Raw genomic sequence first — 24,323 nt, 5'->3', positions numbered from 1 at the left:
CTGCATAAAAACAAGACATGGAAGCTAGTTAAATTACCATAGGGCAAAAAGGCTCTACCTTGTAAATGGGTTTACAGGTATAAGATCACCGCTCATGATAGTCAGCCAAAGTACAAAGCAAGGCTTGTTGCCAAGGGCTTTAAGCAAGAACAAGGCATTGACTTTGATGAAGTCTTCTCTCCGGTGGTCAAGATGACTACATTGAGATGCTTTCTTGCATTGGTTGCCATATTAGATATGGTGTTGCACCAAATGGATGTCAAGACAGCGTTCTTGCATGGTGATTTAGATGTGGAAATTTACATGCAGCAGCCAGAAGGGTTTGTTGAGAAAGGCAAGGAAGATTGGGTATGCCAGTTGTTAAAGAGTCTTTATGGCTTAAAACAATCACCGAGGGCATGGTACCATAAATTCCACAAGTTTATGCTTTCTCAAGGCTACAAACGTAGTGAGTTCGATCACTGTCTATATACAAAGAAGGCTAAGGATGGTAGTTGGTTGATCCTTATTTTGTATGTGGATGACATGTTGATTGCTGGCAAGCACTTGGAAGAAATTTCAGCTTTGAAGTCAAAGATGGCAAAATCGTTTGACATGAAAGACATGGGTGAGGCAAGTCATATACTTGGTATGCGCATTGAGAGAGACAGATCAAAGAAGTTGATTTGGTTATCTCAAACAGAGTATATTGACAAGGTTTTGCAACGTTTCAATATGGAGAAGGGAAAGGCATTGAGTGTTCCATTGCCACCATATGTGAAACTTAGCAAACAAGATTGTCCTGTGTCTGAGGAAGAACAGGCTGAAATGGATAAGATTCCATATGCGTCTGCAGTGGGTAGTTTGATGTATGCAATGATTGCTACTCGCCCAGACATTGCATTTGCAATGGGAGTAGTAAGTCGATACATGTCAAACCTGGGCAAGAAACATTGGGAGGCAGTGAAAGGAATATTGAGATACCTGAAAGCTACAAAGAGTATGCGTATATGATATGGGAGTCAGGAGCTAAGTGTAAAGGGTTTTACAGACTCAGATTATGCAGGTGACTTAGACAACCGAAGATCTACGTCAGGGTATGTCTTTACATTGGCTGGTGGAGCAGTATCATGGCGTTCTAGATTACAAGATTGTGTTACTCAGTCTACTACAGAGGCTGAATATGTTGCAGCATCAGAGGCATGCAAAGAATCAATTTGGTTTAATCGACTAGTAACAGATTTGGGAATCAAAGAAGAGATGCCTGTGTTATATTGTGATAGTCAAAGTGCTATACAATTGGCTCGCAATCCAGTTTATCACTCAAAGACAAAGCATGTGGATGTGAAGTATCATTTCATCAGGGAAATGCTCGAGGATAAGCAACTTCAGCTTGTCAAAGTTCACACCACAGAAAATCCTGTTGATCTACTTACAAAAGGACTTCCCTTAGAGAGCTTTGCGCATTTTCGCAAGCAGTTAGGTGTAGGGTAGTACATCACTTCTCTACATCTCTTGTATATTAGCTTGTATAGTAGCTTCTCTCACACTTAAAGTACCACATTGGACTTTAAGTGGGAGGTTGTTGGGGTATAAAGCCCAATGTGGTCGCCCAGGTAAGTGGGCGGGCCGCCAGGTATGTACACATTCTTTTGTAAAAACCTAATAAGAACTCACTATACTCTACACATTACAGTAGAGCGAGTTCACCATATCGTCGTGCTCTTCTTCTCGCACTCTCTCTCACGTCGCACTTCCACTCGTACTCCTTCATGTCCATGTGGCATAAAGCTATGTGATTTCTCATGCAACTCCATGTGGCATTTTACACCTAGGACAAGTGACCTTTTGGATGATGTATCATTGCCCAATGAACCTATAAGTTCAGTCTTGTATTCACTCATTCTAAGTTCAATCATTAAGCATTCTAAGCCTACAGTGAGCTGCTATCTCTACTCTATTAACACATACACACACACAGTGCACACACCATGAATGCTTCACTTGTTTATCCACCTTAATCTCTACATGTGATATCAGAGCAACTGTAATGATAAGTGTAGCTATGGTGTAAGTAGATTGATAAGTTGTTTCCAAGCCTCTTCAACACTCGTTCACCTGCAGCACTCTACTTGTAGTATTTATGGAGGCTACTAGCGACTTGCTCGCCTTCACCCAATTGGCCTTGAATGCTCCATTGCATCGTTTGTTAAGAGAGAGAGAAGAAGAGAGCTTGAGCTCTTACAAGCACGCACACACACATACACAAAGATGGAGACAAAGGACTGTACTTCTTTTTCTTCACTAACTCAAGATAAGAGGTCTACAAAACATAAGGGGAAATACAACATAAAGGGAAACTAGTACAAAGCTCTAGAGTAAACCGCGAGTGAGTGAGTTGAGTAAATAAGTGTGCCATCACTCCGATAGGTAGACCAGCTCGGTGTAGTACAATTGTAGTATCACTGGCAAAGGTATGCATATCCACCAAGGCGCCCTAGTGATCATCCAAGAGTCGATGGTAATCATCCAAGAGTCGTATATGTTGAGCTTGACATCTCAACACTCTCCCTCAAGCTCAACGCCATCTCTCGTATGCCGAGCATCGCTCGCAATCGCCGTAGCTTCTCCGCTCCAAGGGCCTTCGTAAAGATATTTGCAACCTGCTCATCCGTCGCCACATACTCAAGGTCGATGTCGCATGCTAAGACCCTCTCTTTGATGAAGTGGTAATGCACCTCAATGTGCTTCGTCCTCGCATGAAACATTGAGTTTCATGCCAACTGTATGTTGCTGAGGTTGCCACAATAGATGGCAACCTGCCTTTGTACCTGTACTCCAAAATCGTGAAATAGCAATTCCAACCATGCTACTTCACATGCCGCTACTACAACACCCATGTACTCTGCCTTTGTACTCGAAAGAGCAACCGTAGGTTGCTTCTTGCTACACCATGTGATAGCAACACTCCCAAGTGAAAACATAAAGTCGTCGATAGACGTACGATCGTATGTACTACTAGCCCAATCTGCATCTGTGTCGCCATAGAGCTGCAACTCCACATCAGTCCTATAAACGAGTGCATAATCCAAAGTAGCACTCACATAGTGCAAAGTGCACCTCACTGCACATAAGTGTGGTTTCCTGGGAGACTGCATAAACTGACTCACCAATCCAATTGTGTAGCTCAAGTCTAGACGTGAGATAGTCAAGTAGATCAAGCTGCCCACAATCTTCCTGTACATGGTAGCATTCTCAAGCACTTGACCTGCATCATTCCCCAATCACAAATTCTCATCTAAGGGCCATTGCAATTGCCTTACAATCAACCATACCATACTTTTTCAACATATCTAAAGCATATCGCCTTTGTGACCATACACCCTCTTCTATGCGAATAATTTCAATACCCAAGAAATACAATAAGTCTCCCACGTCTTTCATCTCAAACTCTTACATAAGTAGAGTCTGTACACCCTCTACTTCAGCCACATTATCACCTCCAACAATCAAATCATCCACATAAATACATATCACCACAATTCCTACCTCATTCTTCCACACGTACAATGAATGATCCGTATCACACATCTCAAAGCCCAATGAAATGAGGAGTGCCACAATCCTCTCATACCAAGCTCTAGGTGCTTGCTTCAGTCCATACAATGCTTTCTTTAACCAGCATACTAGGTCACGTAGCCTCATATTTGTATAACCTTGTGGCTACTCCATATACACAACTTCCTCCAAGTCTTCATTCAGAAATGCTTTCTTTACATTCATTTGCTTCAACACCCATTTTAATGCGGCAACCACTGCAATAAACACACAAACTAAAGCCATCTTGGCTACGAGCTGAATGTCTTCTCATAATCAATCCCATAAGTATGTGCATAACCTTTGGCTACAAGCCTAGCCTTGTACCTGCTCACACTGCCATTAGCATTATGCTTTATTTTGTAAACCAACTTACATCCGATTGCCTTTTTACCTTTTGGTAACGGCAAAAATTCCCATATTCCATTTACATCAAGTGCAGTCATCTCTTCATCCATAGCTTGCCGCCATTTTTCATCTTTGACACATCCTCAAAACATGTGAGTTCTACCTCCTATAATCTTCGCCATATATATGTTAATTGGTTCAAGAGACTCTCTCTCTCTCTCTCTCTCTCTCTCTCTCTCTCTCTCTCTCTCTCTCTCTCTCTCTCTCTCTCTCTCTCTCTCTCTCTCTCTCTCTCTCTCTCTCTCTCTCTCTACACTTCCGCATCGTCGACTTTGACATGATATCAAAGCTGTGCTCCTTGGGCGAGCAAGGCAGCCCGAAGAGGAGAACCTGTGAAGGCGAGGAGAGCCGGCGACATCTCCACCCTTTCTTCTTGGCGGCGTTTCAAAATGCAGGCATTTTGCTCCCCTGTTGGTGCCCCTTGTCGATGTCGTTCACTTGGCTAGCGTTTTAAACGTTGCGCATAAGGTGGCCATGAAAACGCTGCGGCCTTCTTCCCCCGCGGTGCTTGTTGAAGACTAACGCACTGCAAGCCTTTCAAAACGCTGTAAACGACACCGTCAACAGGCCCAGGCAGCATCCCAAGACGATGTTTCAAAACGCTAGACTGGCGGCCATTGTCTTGCCCTTTAAGAACACGTCCTCCCCTTCCCCCTCGTCTGCAGGTGCGTGACCCTTTTGGGCTAGCGTTTTAAAACGCCAGCCTATGTGCTACCGCTGACGGCCATAGAGCCCCTCCTTGGTGACGACACACCCACCCCGCCCTTCCTCTTGGCAGCAATGGTGAAACCCCTTCCCACCTAGCGTTTTAAAACGTTGTAGCAAGACAACAACTTTGACACACTTCTCCCTTAGCGTTTTGAAATGCAACAGTTGGAGGGTGTCTTGGTGAGGCGGTCACTTGGGATATTTTGCGAAGCTATGGCAGGTTTGCAAGGTAAAGAGGCGGGCACCTTAAGTCAAAAGGGAGGGAGAAAGTCGACTTGGATTGCAAGGAAGGATTTTGGAGCGTCCTTGAAAAGGCAACTTGAAAGGGTCTGGAAGGACTTAGTGGAGCCGCTTGGTCGAATTTTGCGGCCCCTTGGAGTGCGAGAAGGAGCACATGCCACAAGTATCCAAATCTTGCAACTTCGACAAAGCCCCACCTAGGCTTGAGCGCCAATGAGAACCATGACCAAGACCAACTATCGGCTATGGAAAGTAGATCGATCATTCAGGTAGCAGCCCAGGCTTTAACCCAGTTCTCAAGGAATCGGGCAAATTGTTTGGCTCGAGATTATTGGCTCGAGATTGTGAAGCCAAAAGCAAATGGACGAGTTCACCAGAGGACAGAGGCAAAGGCACATTCGACAAGGATGGCCATTACAATACTCAGCTTGACACCCACAAAGGTCCGACCACAGTTGTTCAATTGTGATAAGACGCTTTATTTGGCTCGGGAGTTTGAAGGTAAAGTCAAAAGCAGGAACTCACAGATAGACAAAGACAAAGGCAAGCTAAACAGAGATTACAGTAATAGAGATTTGACAAAGGAGATCGGCATGGCACACATGGTGGCGACCACGATGGCCACGACACGAGATTTCTAGTCAAAGTGCAATTGTCGTCACTAGCTTCAGCCAGAGAGAGGCTTGTGAGTGGTAGAGAGGAGCAAACAGTGCTCCGTATAATTCTCAAGCTCTATGCTTTAGCTTAAGCCTCAAGCCTCACTTGTTCTATGCTTTAGCTCAAGCCTCACTTGTTCACTCCCTCTACTCTCCCAAGCTCTCAAGAGTCAAGCTCCCTCTACTCTCTCAAGCATCAAGCTCCCAAGGCCTGAGCCTTGATCTCTCTAATATCTATCTAGATTCTACTCTCGAGTCTCTATCTATCTAGTATCTACATTCTACTCTCTCAAGCATCAAGGCTTCAAAGTTCAAGCCTTTTAAGTTGTTTTGCCTCTTTATCACTCTCCATTTTGAGCCCTTGAGGCATGTACTTATCTACTTGTATTCACCATAACACCATCGATGTTTTATTGGGTATTTTGCTATTGAGTCATGTTTCTTGTCTTTTTTGGTGCAATTCAATGCCGTTCCCAACCCCGACCCCGTTCCCTAACTTTTGCCATCCCGACCCTGACCCCAACCCCGTTCCCCATACCATGTTTCTATGGCCTACCGTCCTACCTCAACTGCAATTCTCCTTTTGCAGTCCCCAACCCACTCTTAGAGGTGTTTCCTTGTCGTTGCAGAGTCGGTCTAGACCCCATGTGTATTCATTCCCGTGTGGTGTATCTATCACAACCCCACAATGGATCTGATACACCCTCTCTCCTCTACCAGTAATGCTAGAGACCAAATTCAAAGTGGTGTTCATCTGCCCGTGTGTGCCACCTACTCATACTGTTTCCGGGAAGTGTACCGGCTGCTGTTATCAAGCATTCCCATCCATCTTCCACCGACACTGCTGACACGGTCATTATCACCTTCACATGTTCGCACACTTGGAGTACAATTTTGAAATAATAGGCTGCACTCAAGCATTGTACAGTCCCTTAAGAGCTTCCATGTCCTTCGAGTCCAATGTCAAAAACAACAAGCCAAAAGTCCATCCAGATGGGGATGATGCCAAAGAAGACAAAACCAACATAGTAGACAATCCAACTTTGACGCTTATAGATTCTAAAGAGTACAGTCTGTTCCTGTCAATGTTCTATGTTGTTTAAATGGTGGATGTGCGGTATTACCTCTTGTTTGTATGAGGGACACACTACTTGTCTGAAAAAATACACAATACATTAGGTCGTTGTCCAAGGGGCCCTTAATAGCTCTGTCAAACATAGGCATTGTCTTCGTCACTTGTTCGTGAGAACACAAGCTACAAGCACACATGAAAAGTATCCTCTTAAGGCATAACTTTAAGTAGTCATGCACCCGACCTCAGTTTTCACGATATTTGAAGCAAGTTATGATTAGAAGCAATATCACCTTTCTGTTATGCTCTCAGATCTCTTAATAATATTGACATAGCTAATCATGTATGCTAAATATTCTATTAAAACACCGCAATCAATTCAAACTTTCCTAAATCAAATACTTATCATGTTTCAATTGTGCAAAGGATCAAAGCTACCGCTAGAGTAGAGTAGATACTTACAGCAATTGAATATGCAACCAGCAGTGTTTCAAGGCTTTTCAAGTAGCAAACAAAGGCCAAAACCTCAAATAATGAGATGGAAATAAGGACGTGAAATTGTCCAAATAAATACTTGAAAGAAGATGGGCTGCGAAAAAACACTCCACAATAAGACTCATCCTGACTTCAAAGCCAAGACATTACACAAAGAACATAACAAACAATGCAAGAAAGATTGATTCACATTGTGATCATAAAGCAAAACTTCTTTGTTTAAAGAAATGAAAATGAATACCTGACCAGCCCTAGAAAAAAAGTCACTGGAATCGCCATGATAACCTTTTGAATAGCTGCAAAGGCAATTGGTGATGGTGCTAAATGTGCCCCCATTTTATCCAGACTGCATCACAAAACAAAAGACATGCTGAATGTTCGCCTTTCCTCTCATGGCCTTGGTCCAACTCTCAGAACCACAGTCCACATCCCATATAGACTTAGGTGGAGTAGACAGAACAAATTACCCTCGTACCTCTCATGTCTCCCCACTACAACCATAAACTATTCCATAAAATCAGGATCCTTTCAAAATCTTGCCTATTTAAAAAGAATCTTATCAGATTGAAGGAGAATATCAAGGGGATTAAAGGCAGAACATAATCTTCGTATTACCTCTAACAAAAATATAGTCCCAGTCAAGCATATGAAACATGGTCCCAGTTAAGAACATGTCTCAAGGGTAATCAGTATTCCTTCCTATTAAAACGCAAAGCAAGTTCAGTATGCATGTCAGACTTGGGTGCCGTTCCATTTAGTAACCCGTGCAAGTGAAAGTCTGACCCAATTAAAGACTTAAATAAACTATTTTCGTATTAGTTTCTTTTGCTCAGCTCGGTTATGACAAATGAAATGTGGACTGGTGACATCCAATAAGGCCAAGTCAAAAGATCACCTGTTGCTGACACTCAGTAATCCAGCTACTCCAAGCATAAGAAGACTTCCTTGCTCCCTCTTCAATGCACGAAACGGTTCCATGATCCGATCCAGTACATTCCTGCCAGCGAGCATCTGGCATATCAAAATTCTTCTCAGGTTTGTTGGCTGCAAGTGCCTTGTCTCTTTTCTCATGAGGTATTAGAATGAAGAAATTACCATTCTGTCCTTGCTTGGGAAGTCTTTGCTCCGGTGACACTAAACGAACTAGGCAATGTTTGTTCCTTTTGGTCTGCGATCAGGATCTTCACATTTTCTTTGCTGGCTTGCTCCTCCCATTTGATATGGCCCTCTACCATCAAATCCTTATCTTTTCCACTTAAAGCAATAAAGCACCACTTTGACAAGATACTCGAAAGAGAAACATGCAAAGAGTTCCAGAACTTTGTCTTTGGCTTCTCTCTTTTGGTTTCTGTTTCCCCTGGCTGTTCAAGAGCAAGCAAGTAGCCCCCAATAGTGACTACCACGACTCCAAGCAGACCTTGATAGCTAGGCTCCTCGTGCATCATAACAAAGCTAGTGAAGACAAGTAATACTGGTGTGAAAGCGAGATAAGGCACGGTCACTGATAAGGGTGATAAATGTAATGCTCTTTGATAAAGAAATCCCGCCAGTACCTTAATCCCTGCACTAACTACTATAATTTGTAGAAACTTTATATCTCTAACTACCAAAAATGTATCAAAGGATCCATAGTTTCCGGATGCAAGAACAATTACAACGAGTAAAATTGCATCGAGCAGGCCTACTAGGCTCATTAATTCAACGGTAGTAAACCTTTGAGATGCAAATTTTCGGCTGCCATCTATGCAACTATTTCCGATAGCTGCCGCAGCCGCAAAGGCAAAACCAATGCTTCTCATCGTGAGTAATTCAATAAAAGTTCACATACAGTTCTCTGAATCAACCTTTCACAGTGTTAGCCATCAACTTCGCAACCCGAAATGGCTTGCCCCTTGCAAGAATCTCTGAAGCTCATTAAGAGTACGAAGCTGAAACTGCTCGCCACCAATAGTAATTGTGCCTAGAGGTTGACTAGCCGCAAGTGTATATGTAGCAATGAAAAGCTTTCAACAGCAAAGAGGCAATGCCATGCTAGATTTGATCATCTCACAAGTTCACATTCAGCGAAAATCTGTGCTTGACGCTTAATAAAGTAGGAATTGTGTGGTTGCAATCAAAGTTCTTTAGAGCGATGCACCAGAACTACCTGCAGCAGAAACAGTCTGAGGGTAAGAAGCAAATGGAAGACGTTGACAAGAATTCTTAGCAGAAAAACAGATGGCCTAATGCGATCGCAAGGGCGGGAGCACTACATTTCCAAACATTTAACAAAAGTGTTCTTCTTTCTGGTGCTATGCACAAGCATAGAGGGTGCCATTGTATCAAGCCTACTAGCTCAAAACTCAGCGGATCCGATCCAAGCTTGCAAAATGGCAGGTCCGTCAGCGATGTGTGTGTGTGTGTGTGTGTGTGTGTGTGTGTGAGAGAGAGAGAGAGAGAGAGAGAGAGAGAGAACTCACTCTGCTACGAAACGACAATGAAGCTCCCCACTCGCAATGCGAACCGCAGAGTGTACGGGCTTAACGTGCGCACGAGGCTGTTTTCCCGACGAGAAAATGTAGGCACAAATGTTAAATCGTACCCACACGAGAGCAAATTTGAAAATGAGGATTCAGAAACAACAAACAACAGCCTTCTTTTAGGACAGAGGCTAGCCAATGGCAGGGAAAAGCCGTCTCTTCTGCTGAGCACCGAAAAGCTATGGTGATCTATCACCCCCTCTAACATTTGGGGGGGGGGGGGGGGGGGGGGGGTGGTAATCTCCCCTCATCTACTAACATAATATGGCGGAAAGGGAAGCCCTTTATACTAGTCGCAATCTGAGACCTGAAGGCTAAAGTCTAAAGTTAAAAAAAGCCCCTTTTCACGCGATAAAGAGGGAGAGAGAGGCTGCCAGAGACGGCCGGCCGTACTAGTCATGAGAATGTCTGGCGGTCTTCGAACCCGCTGCCGCACAGATCTTTGTTAAGCCAAAATCTTGGCCCTGCTTTCCAAGAATTCCCGTCTAACTTGTTCACGCAGCAACTCTTTCAAAATCTCCCCCAAAGCCTCGCCGAGCAGATTCGGGAGGCTTGGAAGAACGGGGATGCCACCTCAAAGGGTCCTCCCGCCGCAGAGACAGCAAGCCCGAGTTCTGGCCCTGCTCTTGAGGTCCCCCATTGGCCCTCCCCAGATGGTACCCCGAGTATTCACCACCAACATAGCGAGGGAATGGTTGTTTGACGACGAAGGAGCTGATTTTAGAGGTAAGCCTCTGGTTATCCTTCCCGCTGCGCAAGTAACAAAGGTAGAAAAAGACTTGGGAAACAAGGCGCTTATTGGCTTGGTGGCGGGGCCACGTCCACCTGTCGAAGTTCTGAGAGCGTGGGTCAGGAACCAATGGGGCAACATGGGGTGTGAGGTTGAAAGCATACAAGCTCTACCCAAAAACCATTACCTTTTCATGTTCAAAACCCTGGAGATGGCCTTTGAAATCCTAAGCTCGAGGCATTGGGTGCTCATATCCTCGCCAACCTGCCTGTTCAAGTGGTCGCGCAACTTCAACCCGGATAAATCTGCTTTAGAGAACTACCCCGTGTGGGTGGAGTTACCCAATCTCCCGCTTCACTTTCAGCACCACCTCAGGCAAATCGGTGGTAGGCTAGGTAAGGTGGTGGGTGGAAAGCCCCAAAGGGACTTCAATCCTTCTTGCATCCCTAGATGCTCATTGAAATAGACCTTTCTAAGCCTCTACCCGATTCAATGACCATAGCCACAGATGAAGGTGAATGTTTGGATCAACCCATTGTATTCAAGTATCTTCCAAACGCATGTTTTAGTTGTGGGGGAACATGTCACTTCGTCAGAAACTGCCCTGCTAAAGCTCCTCCGACATCAGCCCCCAACAAATCTCCCTCCTCAAACAAGGAGGGGTCCAAGCAGAACCCCATTCAGAAACCTGAAGCTTCCCCGGCTCCTCCCGCACGCCCCCCTAGCAAGGTCCCTAGGGACTCCAGAGGGGGCACTAGTAGACCAAGGAATCAAATAGGTTTGCCCTGTTAGCAGATATTCCTGACTGAATTGAAGGAACTATGCAGGAGAGAAGAGGAAGGAGCAGAGCACACGACACACAGATATGGGTGGGGAGACTCAAAGAGTAAGCAGCCCCCTATACACTTATGCTATGTATAAGGTATACAAGTCAGTGGTGGGCGCCCAGACTCTGGGCGGCCGGGCAAGGCACAGGCGCCTATACCCCAACAACCTCCCACTTAAAGGCGACTGTGCCTTTAAGCAAGGGAACCTAGTCTAAAGACTACAAAAGGCGAGAGAAAACCGCTCTCAACCGTTACCCACTAGCTGGTTGTGATTGTGTGCATCCGGCTGTCCTGCTCCCGTGTAAGTCCATACACCACCAGACGTACCGCACACATACTGCAAGCATGTACGCAATACCTGCATATCTCCCTCGTGCACTGTGCCATCATCAGTCAACAAACGACTGACAACCCCAACTGCAAATGCTCCCACTGCAGCTGCGATATCCGGTCTCAAGATCAGCATCTCATACATGAGACCACTGAATGCCGATGCAATGCTAGTGGGCCCGGCTAGCTCTACGGAGCATGCATGCAACATATATATCCCTGGCAATAAGCATCTCTGACTAACAAGGCGTGTCAGCCACATTCATCTCCTGACTGTCCGCAAAAGATGCATCAACCTGTCGTGCAACCTCAGAGCAAACCAGCTGCTCTAGGTGTCTGTTGGAAGACATATCCTGCACAACTATATCCCCATGCTCACTGTCAAGCATAGAAAGGAATGACTGCATAATCACTGATGTCTCAGCCTCCTCTGCAATCATCCACTGCAAACATGACCACTCAATCTGTTGTGACTCACTAGAGCTCTCATGCTCTAACTCCTTATGCATAGACTCTTGCACAACTTCCTCTTGTCGTGACTCACTAGAGCAAGACCGCTCTACCTGTCTATCCTGCATAGAAGTATCTCGCACAACTGACTCTCTGCTTTGCTCAGTCACTAGCAAAGCATGCATGTCTGACTCTGTCACCTCTCTGTGTGACTGCTCAAGTCGTGCCCCAACTGTGTGCACAACGAGCTCACTACTCTGCACTCCACGCAAAGCACCCTGCTACCCATGAGCAAAAGAGACTGTCGGGTCTCTCGCTCTCTGCATGGCTGTAACAAGATTGAGACTCGACCATCTCGCACCAATACTACGTGCAATGGGTACCATGTGCCAACTCTAGCACCTCTCGCAATCACTAGCGAACCCAAATGCAACGCAAAAGATCACTCAAGCAGCGATACCCGACATCCACTATCCCTGAGCTGACCAACGGAGATCAAAATCATCGTCAAATCTGGCACATGACGCACATCTCTGAGCACGTACGATGCACCGCTCGGTAATGACAGTCTCACATCTGCTGAACCAGCAATTTCATGCAGTGACCTATCTGCCAATCCCACTACCATGCACTTTGCTAGAATAGCTACTGAACCAGTCACGATACGGAGTGACATGAAAAGTAGCGTCCCTGTCTAGCACCCACTGCAAAAGAAGTGCACTATCCTCAAACGTCCAAAAATCAGGAGTAATACAGGAAGCAAATGTGACCTCACTGTCACTAGGGTACTCAAACACTGTATATGATCCTGCAATTGTCAAGTCAACCGAGCCTATAGCATCTACTGCATCCTTGAGACTAGCTTGTCTCATGTGCTGTCTCATACGACGAAAGCATCGCCGTCTAATGTGCCCTGTGTGACCACAATGCCAACATCTCAAGTGTCGACATGAACGAGAACGCCATCTCTCATGAGTCATTGTCCTAGACTCGAAAGTCTCACACATATTGACTACTATAAGTGAATGTCAAAAATAACCAAGAGCTGTAACTCTACTCTAGGTACGGTAGCAATGAAATGCACTCAACTAATCCAAAAGAAGCAACCTGCAATGAGAAAATGCTATAAAAAAAAAGAGCCCACCAGCACCTACAATGCTCATGCAAATCCACTCATAAAATCTCTCGCAGTAGTGTAACCACACTGTGCTCCACAAATGGCAATGATGCAAATCCCAAATGCCAAGTGTACGAGGCTCCTGTAGAGTAAACCAAGCTCCTGTATGGCTGTAAAATATGGCTGCAAATCAGCCCCAAAACAACCCCAAAATTCAGCTCTTAAACAGCTGCATAAACAAGTCACAAATGTGTCCCAGATCAGCCTACAACTGAGCCATACATGGACACCTGCAAAGAGGAAACAATGGCTGAAAATTCAGCGCCCCAATAAGCCCTCAAACCTGCCTGTAAACTTGTAAACCTGTAGCTGAAACCTGCTAAAACACCTCAAGCCATTAGTGCTCGAATCCGGCTACCTAGCTCGTAGCCGCACAAGCATACATCACAATATTCACTCTCGTGAGTGTGCCAAGATTGAAGATAATTGTATGCCTGTCAAACCTTGAGCTAATCACCAAGACCACACTGTGCGGTATCGATGCATACATGCACTAAGCTCCCACCTACAGAGAACACTGCACGTAATCACTGAGTGCAATCGCAATCACAACCTGGATCGCATCAACTTAAGTGCATAAAACTCCTGGGAAAATTTCGCGAGAGTTTCGACGCACAATGGCTATCAACACAAAATAACCATTGTCCTGCAAGCTCAATACAATGAGCAATCAATACGCATCAAACTACACTCAACATACATGCATAAGCTCTGCAAACCTGTGTCCAGCAAATGCTCACAAAGAGTACCACAGGTGACCATACATATCATCCACAACCAACCTCTGCACTTGCTCACAAGATCTACTGCTCGCCACATAAGCATACATAGAGCATTACCCGCTCAAAGACCATGTATGCAAGCCACAACACTGCAGAAGAACCACTCAACTGCAACTAGCAACACCTGTGGGAGTACTAAACTCAACCTGTACCTGGGAGTCAAACCCGATCTTGTAACACCTGCAAATGCTCACAATTGAGCAAATCAAACCAATCCACCTCCTGCTTGCCAATCTACACAAGACGGGTTTCTTTGCGACTGAAACCTATCTTCTGATGTAGTGCTCAGAATGAAATTCTGAGGGCATAAATAGCTTCGAAAGAGGGGTAAAACCTCAGGTCGTCTAATGGAAATGCTCCCGGAACGCCGAGTGTGAATTTCCAAACTCCGGATCCAGAATTTGCCTGAAAAGTGTGCGCGCGCGCGATTACGCAAAAACGCACTAAACTTGGCTCTGATACCAATTAAAGGAAGTGTGCAGGAGAGAAGAGGAAGGAGAAGAGCACACGACACACAGATATGGGTGGGGAGACTCAAAGAGTAAGCAACCCCCTATACACTTTTGCTATGTATAAGGTATACAAGTCAATGGGCGCCCAGACTCTGGGCGGCTAGGCAAGGCACAGACGCCTATACCCCAACAACATTCCTGACCGGATTGAATCCGACGTCCCCGAATCGGAGTCGAAAACCGAGGCGGAGGATATAGGGGCCATGCCAAAGGAGAATGTCGAGGGTGCTCGAGAGGAAGATGGCTGCATGCAGATAGAAGTAAGAAACAAAGTTCTGGATCTTAACCAAGCCACTCAAAGCTCTCTTGCAGGAATTTGATCTTCTCCCAGTGCCTATGGAAACCCAGAAGCTCAAAAAAAGAACTCATGATTCAGTAGCAAGGACTCCTACTAGGGTCCTGCAAAGCAAGGAAAAAAAAAACAGTAGATGAAGCTCATCTCCTAGAATGTTAAGGGGATCACCGACCCAAACAAAACTAGGAAGATCAACAACTGGCTTAGAGAGCAAAAATGGGACATCTGCGCGTTACAGGAAATCAAAGTTGAAGGGGATGATCTCCTCAGAAGGCTTAAGGAAGTCCACCCTGAGTTGAGGTGGTTCTCGTCTTCCCACGCCAGGGGGTCTGGAGGAACAGCCTTTGGAATTAAGAAGCAACTTGCTGAAGGGATCTCCTCCCACAAAAGTCATCCGTTTTGGTGCTATGTCTTCCTTCCATCCCCGTTCAAGTGTGAAGTGGTTCTGTCTACGCTGGGGGGACGGCATCCAACAGGGCACTGGTTTGGGAGGAAATATCCACCATTTAAGGGCCGATTATTCTCCTTGGGGACTTCAACATGGTTGAGTCTAGGAGGATAGATTTCTCAAGAAGGGGCAAACATTGAGAAAGCCAAATGGGAAACCTGCAAAGGGAAGCATAACCTTTGGGATTCATGCACGGAGGGCTGCTTCACCTGGCAGAACTACAGCAAGGGGGATCTGGCTAGGAAGGCTAGATTGGACAGGTGCTACTTCTCCCTCGCAACAGCCAACCTATTCAACAGGGTCAAGTCTAAACCCAAATTCACCACATGTGCCTCAAACCACTACCCGCTGGTGACCACTTGTGATGACAAGACTTTCAAATTAGAAACAGCTGGTTCCACATGGATCCTCACTTGTTTGCTCTCCATAAGGTTCAGATTAAAATGTCAGAAATCTGGTCCAGAGCTTTCACCAGCAAAGACACCTCGGCAAAGAACTGGAACAAGGTTGTAAAAGATACTCAGCATTTTCTCATTGCCACCAGAAAAGAAGTCACTCAAGCTAGGAGGGAAAGGACAGAGAAAATGTATGTAGAACTGGGGCAACTGGAGAACTCCCAGTCGGTGACTGCTCTCATTCAAAGCAGAATCTCTTCCCTCAGAAGTCAGCTAAGAGATAAGGAGGACAAGGCCCTTCAACATACGAAGCTCTTCTTCAAGGAGTGGTGGGTAGGTAAAGCTGATAGGCCCTCCAAAGAGATGTTGAGAAGCCTCAGGAAAAAAAACACTAGAGATACTGTTCTGTTACCATATACATGTGGTAGTGATGTGTGTGAACATACTAGGACTGTCGGGGCATTTTTTTTTCCCCTTTAGGAGGTTTTTTCCCCCGTGCATTGTATATACGCCCATCACTCTAGGGCTATCTATCTTTCCATTGCACACTAAGTAATACACTCTCTATTGTGTGCCTTGAGCTTCCTTCGTCTTCTCCAAGCTGTGTGCGTTTCTTTGCAACCCTAATTCCAACAATTGGAATCATAGCAGGTTGCGTCCTCCCGGGCTTAGTCGCTAGCTGCTCCAGTACACGCCTGCTCACTTTCTCCGATTTCAGTGAGCTTTGGCGAGCGTTCGTAGGTCGACAAATACTTCGGATCAGCTCATAGAGCTTGATCTGCTCAGATTTTCGATTCGGGCTCATTTCGGTCTCCGTTTCCACTATAGGCAGTACTGCACAGGCTATTTCGTCATTTTGTGCAGAATTTCTGTCATTGACATTTTTTGCATAACAGGTGCCTTATAGTCTTCTACGGTTTGTGCTATATAACACGTGTTGTTCCTGCTCCGTTTCTCCTATTTTCGGGCAATTTTCACATCAGGTGCAACATTTACCATGGCTGACAACAACAACACAGATGTGTTCAAGATGTTTGCTGCTGAGGATAGGTTGGATGGGGACAACTACCCTATGTGAGCTTATATGATGCAACATGTTCTTGTGTCAAAGGGCGTCTGGAACATTGTGCAGGGCATTGATGTACGTTCTGGTTCTGAGGATGTAGGCGATGTTAAGGATGTTGCAGGTCTTGCTGCAAGGATTGCTGTTGTTACAGTTGTTTTGCCTACAACAGAACAAGCTCGTTGGGATGTAAAGGATGTGCAGGATCATGCATTGATTGCTTTGTCTGTGAAGCGCACCATTGTTCCTCACATTCGCTTGGGATATTCTAGCAGGTCTTTATGAAAGCCGCAATGAGGCTAAATTGTTTTGCTGCGTAAAGAGCTGGAGTCGAAGATTATGCATGAGGAAGATGATATGGACACTTGCTAGTGTCAAGGATATCAATGAGCAACTTATTTCTGTAGGTGAAGTCATTTCAGACAGTTCCCTTGTGCAGACTGTTCTTGATGCCTTACCAGATTCCTACGAGACTTTTGCTAGTACTTGGAGACTGATGACCCAAGGAAATCCTGAAGTTGTCAAGTTTGATGCATTATGCATATTGCTGGTGCAAGAGTCACTTTCTAGAAAAAACAGGACTAGACAACGTGCAGTTGAACAGGATTTTATTGCTTCTCAAAGAAAGGGTGGTAACAGCAATGCAGCCACTTCTTATGGTTCTGCTGTGAGTGGCAAAACTTCTGTTCCCAATGCTTCTGCTCGCAGCAATTCGTTTGGAAATTTTGGTGATAAGGGCAAAAAGAAGATGCGTTGCCATTATTGTAAAGCTAATGATCACTTGATCAAGTCGTGTCCTAATTGTAAGGCCAAAGAGGCTAAGAAGAAAGAGGGTGGTTCCACTGCGAATGTTGGTTCCACTACAAATGCAGCCATTGTTGAGTCTTCTGTGAAAGGAGACTGTAATGCTGATGTTGATGCAGAATGGGCTTTTAGCGCAGAGTGCACTTACAATCTTGTTAGCTGCTGCAGATTCACATGTGTGGTATTTCGAGAGTGGTGCTACAAAGCACATTACCTCACATCGTGAATTGCTTACCTCTCTCGAGTCTGTCCCTCATGGGAATTCAGTCACTTGTGCCAACAATGCCTCTTATCCAGTTCAGGGAGTTGGAAAGATTGTGCTTACTGGAACTAATGGCAGTTCTTTCACACTTGTTGATGCACTTTATGTACCTGGGATCAAGAAGAATCTCTTGTCTGTATCCGCACTTGCTAGACTTGGACTTGTAGTCAAATTTGTGGATGACAAATGTACAAATCATGATCTCAGTTTTGGTGATGAAATTGTTGCATCTGGCCTTTTGTGTCGTGGGCTGTATAAGCTCACTTTGTATGACAAGTGTGGACAAAATTTTGCAAATGCTGTTGTAGATTCAAGGGCTATTTCAGATGCAAAACTTTGGCATGCACGTTTTGGTCATCTAAATTTTGCCAGTTTGCTGTGTTCGCAGAAATCTGATATGGTTGCTTCTTTGCCTCCTCTTGAAGCACCTGTCAAACATGTTTGTGAAGGCTATATTTTGGGTAAGATCCAGCGTTCGAAGTTTCCAAAGGATGGTTCAGCTAGGGCCACATGCAGGTTGCACCTTGTGCATAGTGATGTTTGTGGGCCCATGCAAACTCCATCCTTGGGCAATTACCTGTACTTCGTGACTTTCATTGATGATTACTCCAGGCATGCATGGTTATTTCCGCTTAAAGCGAAGTCCGAAGTTTTTATGTGCTTCAAACAATTTATGGCTATGGCTGAAAATGTCTCGAAATGTACTATGGGCACCCTCCGTTCCAATCGAGGGGGGGAGTATATGTCTCATGAATTTAATGCATTTCTGGCTAGTCATGGGATAAAACACCAATGTACAGTGCCTTATACACCTCAGCAAAATGGTGTTGCTGAGAGGAAAAACAGGTCACTGACGGAAATGGCACGATGTATGGTCAAAAGTCAAGCTTTGCCGCATTCTTTTTGGCTTGAGGCCATCATGTGTGCCACTTATGTACTTAACAGGTGTCCTACAAAAGCTTTGCAATCTATTACTCCATATGAAGCATGGCATGATAGAAAGCCTTCTATTGAGCACATGCGTGTTTTTGGCTATTTGGCATATGCTTTGGTGCCACAAGTGCAGCACAGAACATTGGATGATAAGGCTGTCAAATGTATTTTTGTTGGTTATAGTGCTGAAAGCAAAGGTTACAGGTTGTATCATCCGCAAACAAAACGTATTCTGGTTTCACGGGATGTAGTGTTTGTGGAAAACTATGTTCGGCCCTTGCTGTCATGTACTAGAGACAGTAATGTAAGCTCACAAGACATTTATGACACTTTGTTGCCTCTTTTCAGTGATGGAAATACAAATGTAAGTTCCAATGAGGCAAATGTACAGCCTATGGGGGTTTCTGAAAATGTTACAGATTAGTGATGCAGATGTACATGATGTACTTGATGAGGAAAGGGCTGAAAATGAGCAGGCTAGAGGTATGCCAAAATGGCTGGTGCACACTTTGCGTGACAGTAAATTGGATGCACCTTTGTCTAGTCGTACTCGTTCAGGCTCTCGCCATGCATCTTATGCATCAGATTGTTATGCTTTGGCTGTGTCTAGTTTACATGATGTTGAGGAGCCTCTGTCTTTTGATGAAGCACAAAATTCAAAAAAATGGATGGCTGCCATGCAATCAGAATATGATGCACTTATAGAAAATGATACATGGACTTTATGTGATTTGCCTCCTGGCAAAAAGGCCATTGGTACGAAGTGGATTTACAAGTTGAAATGCAAGCCAAATGGTGAGATCAATCGCCATAAGGCTCGACTTGTTGCAAAGGATTATGCACAGCAAAAAGGCATAGATTATGAAGAGACTTTTGCTCCCACTTGTCGTATGACTACTGTGCGTTTTCTATGTGCATTGGCATCTCATTTTGGTTGGGATATACATCAATCAGACATTGTTACTGCTTTCTTGAATGGTGACATATTTGAGGAAGTTTATGTAACGCAGCCTCGCGGTTTTGTCATAAAAGGACAAGAGGACAAAGTGTGCAGATGTAAGAAGGCTTTGTATGGATTGAAGCAATCTCCTCATGCTTGGTATGAGAAAGCTGACACTCGTTTGGTTAAATGAGGCTTTCGTAACAGTCCAACCGAAAGCACATTGTATGTAAAGCGTGAGGATGATGTACTTCTCATTGTGGTTCTTTATGTCGATGATTTGCTGATCACTGGACCAAATGAGAGACATATTGCTGAATTTAAGGCTGATTTGAATGCTACCTTCAAGATGAAAGATTTGGGGCTGTTGCATCATTACTTGGGTATACAGTTTAAGCAGTGTGATGGTGGTATTGCCTTGTGTTAGAAAAGTTACATAGAGACATTGCTATGTAAGTTGGACTTGAGTATTACAAACCTATCGCCACTCCCATGGAAACAGGTTTGAAGTTGAGTCTACATGATGCTGGCAATCTTGTTGATGTCACTCTTTACCAAATTGTTGTTGGCTGCCTCATTTATGTATGCAACACGAGGCCAGATATTCAATTTGCAGTCTCACAGGTCAGCAAATTTATGCATAGCCCACGGTCTAAGCATTGGCAGGCTATCAAGAGGATTTCCCGCTACCTTAGTGGCACTTTATATCTTGGCTTGTTTTATCCCAAGGGGGGATCATTGCCGCCAGACTTACATGCTTTTTCGGACTTAGATTGGGCTGGTTATTTTGACACGCGAGTGTCCACAAGTGGTTTTTGTTTCATGCTTGGCAATTCATGTATATCATGGTTGAGCAAGAAGTAACCTACTGTGGCCACTTCGAGTTGTGAGGCTGAGTACAGGGAAGTCTTCACAGCTACGGTTGAGTGTGTATGGCTCAGATGCCTTATGGCTGATTTGGGTGTTGGACAGGACACTGCTAACACTATCTACACTGACAGTCAGAGCGCATTGGCAGTTGCGAGGAACCCAGTTTTTCATGCTCGCACAAAGCACATTGAGGTGCATTACCACTATGTTAGGGAGAGGCTCTCAGTAGGAGAGATCAGCTTGGCTTATGTGCCAACACAGGACAACCTTGCAGATATTTTCACAAAGGCATTGTCTCGTGAGAAGCTTGAAGCTTTCCGCAAATCTTTGGGCTTACTCCCCTTTGTGGATTGATCATGTCCTTAGGGCATGGCACTTCCCTTTACTCATGTGCCAGCTTTGTTCACCGCATCACTCCAGGGGGGATTTGTTACCATATACATGTGGTAGTGATGTGTGTGAACACACTAGGACCACCGGGGCATTTTTTCCCTCTTTAGGAGGTTTTTTCCCCCGTGCATTGTATATACGCCCATCACTCTAGGGCTATCTATCTTTCCATTGCACACTAAGTAATACACTCTCTATTGTGTGCCTTGAGCTTCCTTCGTCTTCTCCAAGCTGTGTGCGTTTCTCTGCAACCCTAATTCCAACATGTTCCCCTTCTCAACTCCGAACAGGGGAAAGCCACCAATGACTCACAGAACTTGGAGATTGTTAGGCTCCACTTCGAGAAGTTGTTTAGTCCACAGGAAGTTCTTACCGAAGAAGTCATCACCAGCAAGGAGATCATCTGGAAGTTAAAAAAAAAGGTTATCCCACGGGAAGACAAGGCACTAATCGACTGCCCATTGAGCTTAGCTGACCTCAACATGGCTATCGAAGGGTTAAAACATAACAAGACCCCCGGTCTAGATGGACTGCCTGCTAAGTTCTTTCAATGCTTCCAAAAGCTTCTCACTCCATTTCTTCTCAGAGTCTGGGAAGAGTCGGTGAAGTTCCAAGCCCTACCCAACCTCACAAACACAAGTGTGATCAAGTTGCTCCACAAAAGAGGTCCTAAGGAGGAACTCAAAAATTGGAGACCTCTGACCATGCTGACGACGGTGTACAAAATCTTCGCCAAAGCCATTGCCAACAGATTAACCACTCACCTCTCCAAGTGGATCAATGAAGAACAAAAGGGGTTTATAAAAGGGAGGAGGATCTTAGAGGTAGTCATCTTGATGTGGGAAGGAGTCGAACATGCAGAAGAAACCAACCAGGACTTTGTCTTTGTCAAAGTTGATTATGACAAGGCGTATGATAGACTGGAGTGGTCTTTCACCCTAGATAGTTTGAGCTACATGGGATTCGAGGCCAATCTGGTTAGCTTTGTCAGAACCCTGTTCAGGAATGCCCATGCCAAGGTGGCCATCAATGGACTAATTTCTGAAGCTTTTAGCCTCAACAGGTTAGCTAGACAAGGTTGCCCCCTGGCGCCACTCCTTTTTGCTGTTGCAGGGGATGGGTTGAACTGTCTAGTCAAGGGCTGGATGACTGATAAATTGATCGAGGGGGTCACCCTCCCTAATTCTGGAAAACAACAATGCCTGTCTCAATTTGCAGATGACACGAATGGATTGGTAAAAAATGATGACTTGTCTCTCAAAAACTTCTGGAGAGCCATCACCATCTTTTGCCTTGCTTCTGGCTCCAAAGTGAACCATTCAAAAACTGGAGTCGGGGCGTTTATCTCTCCCATCCCTAACTGGATGGCTGAATAGGGATGTAAAGTCATCCCAGAAGGGCAAATTTTCAGGCTCCTGGGCATCCCCTTTGGATTTGGGGTCTCTATGAAACAAAGATGGGACTGGGTACCTGAAAATTTCAGAGGGAAACTGAACAGGTGGCAAGGTTTTCAAAGCAACCTTGCTGGAAGAGTGCTAGTTATCAACCACTTCATTACAACCTACCTTCTCTACTTCCTCAGCTGTTGGAGACCCCCGAATTCCCATCTTAAGAAAACCAGCAAAATCTGCAGGAACTTCTTCTGGGCAGGGGACCCCTTCAAAAAGGGGGGAGCAAAAGTCAAGTGGGATATATGCATCTTGCCCAAGAAATTGGGAGGATTGCGAGTAAGAAATGTCTGTGCCTGGGCGGACAAGCTCGCTATCAAAACAGTCATCAGAGCTTTGGAACAACCAAAAGCCGAATGGGCCTGCCTTCTGTTCAGACACCTTAAGCGTTTCCACATCAAAGGGCAAAGACTCTGGAGCCAGCTCCCGTGGATCACAGTGTTTTTTGGAACCCAAGAGATTACCCCCATTGGGTATGCTCTCCTCAAATCCGTGTGGCAAGCTTGGGAGAGAGGTAGGCACAGGTTGGGCTTCAGCCAGGAGCACATAAAGGACCATGGCATCAGAAAGGAGGAATCCATTTGGTGGACCAAGGACCCTATCCCCCAAGTCACTAACCAACAGGCCAGAACTCCCAGAAGAATCCACTTCAAAGGTTTTAAAGTGTGGGAGGAACTTTGGTGCAAAACCAATCACTCCTAGCTCACCAATGAACAACTTATCTCGACAAGCCTTCGCCAACCCTGGGAAATCCAATTACTGGAGGCTAGAATCAGCAGTTCCCTCGGGGGTTCCAATGGATTTTTGAAGCCGATGTCTCCCCTTCAGCTAAATGCATTAGATGGAATGGAGGGATTGCGCTCAAGAACCTTCCTGATTTCACTTATGAGCCGGTCCCTCCCCTCCACGTCACCCTCAATAGAAGGTGGGGGTTGCATTTGGACAGGAGTCAATGGATCTTCAAGTTCTAGTCAATCTGGAATAAAAGCATTCAACCCAAGCAGGCTGTCCTATTGTGGCTCATCCTCCACAAAGCCATGTGGACTGGGGCAAGAAGCCAAAAATCAAACCAGGGCGATGGGAATTGCAGTAGGTGCAAACGGACAGTGTAAGATATCCCCCATCTCTTTCTCAATTGCCAGACCAACCTCCACATTCTAGCCCTGCCTGTCAACACCCTAGGTCACCACATGGATTGGAAACAATTGCTTCTAGGAGACTCAGTGGGCCTACTGGCTGATGTTTGGAATAGATTTAGAGCCGAGATCTTGTGGATTATTTGGAAACTTAGAAATTATTTCATCTTTGTTCCTAACTTTCAAGCTCCCAGTGTGAAAACTTTGTTTGCCGGGTGCTTTGCGTAGGATGCCAACCTCAAGCTCGAGCAAATGAGGATTTACCGACATCGAGTGGCCGTCCTGAGAGACTCTCTTGAGATGTATGCAAGGAATGCCGACAACCTGCAGGGCATGTTGGATGACAACAACCCACTGAATATCCTTCATAATTGGGTGCAGGAAATGAGGGACGAAGTGGTGGAGTTTGCAATTAAGTATGAAGAAGCTTTGAATTTCGCCAACAAGCTGCAGGACGAGATCGATTGGCTCTAAAGTCTTCACCGTGCCCTCTTAGATGAAAGGATGGCTCCGTTTTGAAGGTTTTTGTAATCATTTTGGCAAAAGGGGTACCTTACTGGTTTTGCGTAAAAGCCTTGTACTCCCTCTATTTACCACGTCCCTGTGTATCAAGGTTGTTACTTCACAAAAGCCGCTGTATATTCCCTATTTACCCCTTCCTTGGGTGAATAGTTGTAACCTTGTGTCCCTCTAATTAATGCAAACGCTTACTTGGTAAAAATTTGAAAATGAGTTCGCTGGAGAGAGAGAGAGAGAGAGAGAGAGAGAGAGAGAGAGAGAGCGAGAGAGAGAGAGAGAGAGAGAGAGAGAGAGAGAGAGAGAGAGAGAGAGAGAGAGAGAGAGAGAGAGAGAGAGAG

The 24,323-nt window shown here is 45.1% G+C and overlaps 1 protein-coding gene across 2 annotated transcripts in view; it reads right to left on the bottom strand.

Moving 5' to 3' along the window:
* The window catches only part of LOC147450247 (uncharacterized), a 43,007-nt gene extending 33,141 nt beyond the window's left edge, over window positions 1-9,866 (bottom strand). Inside the window, exons 1-5 of one of the 2 annotated variants that reach the window (XM_086519531.1) lie at window positions 9,615-9,866; window positions 8,251-9,301; window positions 8,051-8,152; window positions 7,397-7,501; window positions 7,123-7,249 (exon numbers count right to left, since the gene is read on the bottom strand). In XM_086519531.1, the coding sequence (XP_086375657.1) occupies window positions 7,123-7,249; window positions 7,397-7,501; window positions 8,051-8,152; window positions 8,251-8,954 (1,038 nt within the window). In that variant the 5' untranslated portion in view covers window positions 8,955-9,301; window positions 9,615-9,866. Of the gene's footprint in view, window positions 1-7,122; window positions 7,250-7,396; window positions 7,502-8,050; window positions 8,153-8,250; window positions 9,302-9,407; window positions 9,565-9,614 lie in introns of those variants that run through there. The other variant, XM_086519532.1, reaches the window with a different exon arrangement.
* Between the last annotated feature and the right edge of the window lie 14,457 nt (window positions 9,867-24,323).

This window comes from Adiantum capillus-veneris, chromosome 9 (assembly GCF_014529385.1).
Source record: "Adiantum capillus-veneris isolate H3 chromosome 9, ASM1452938v2, whole genome shotgun sequence".
Classification (NCBI taxonomy): Eukaryota; Viridiplantae; Streptophyta; class Polypodiopsida; order Polypodiales; family Pteridaceae; genus Adiantum; species Adiantum capillus-veneris.
This window is presented reverse-complemented; position numbering and strand designations above follow the sequence as displayed.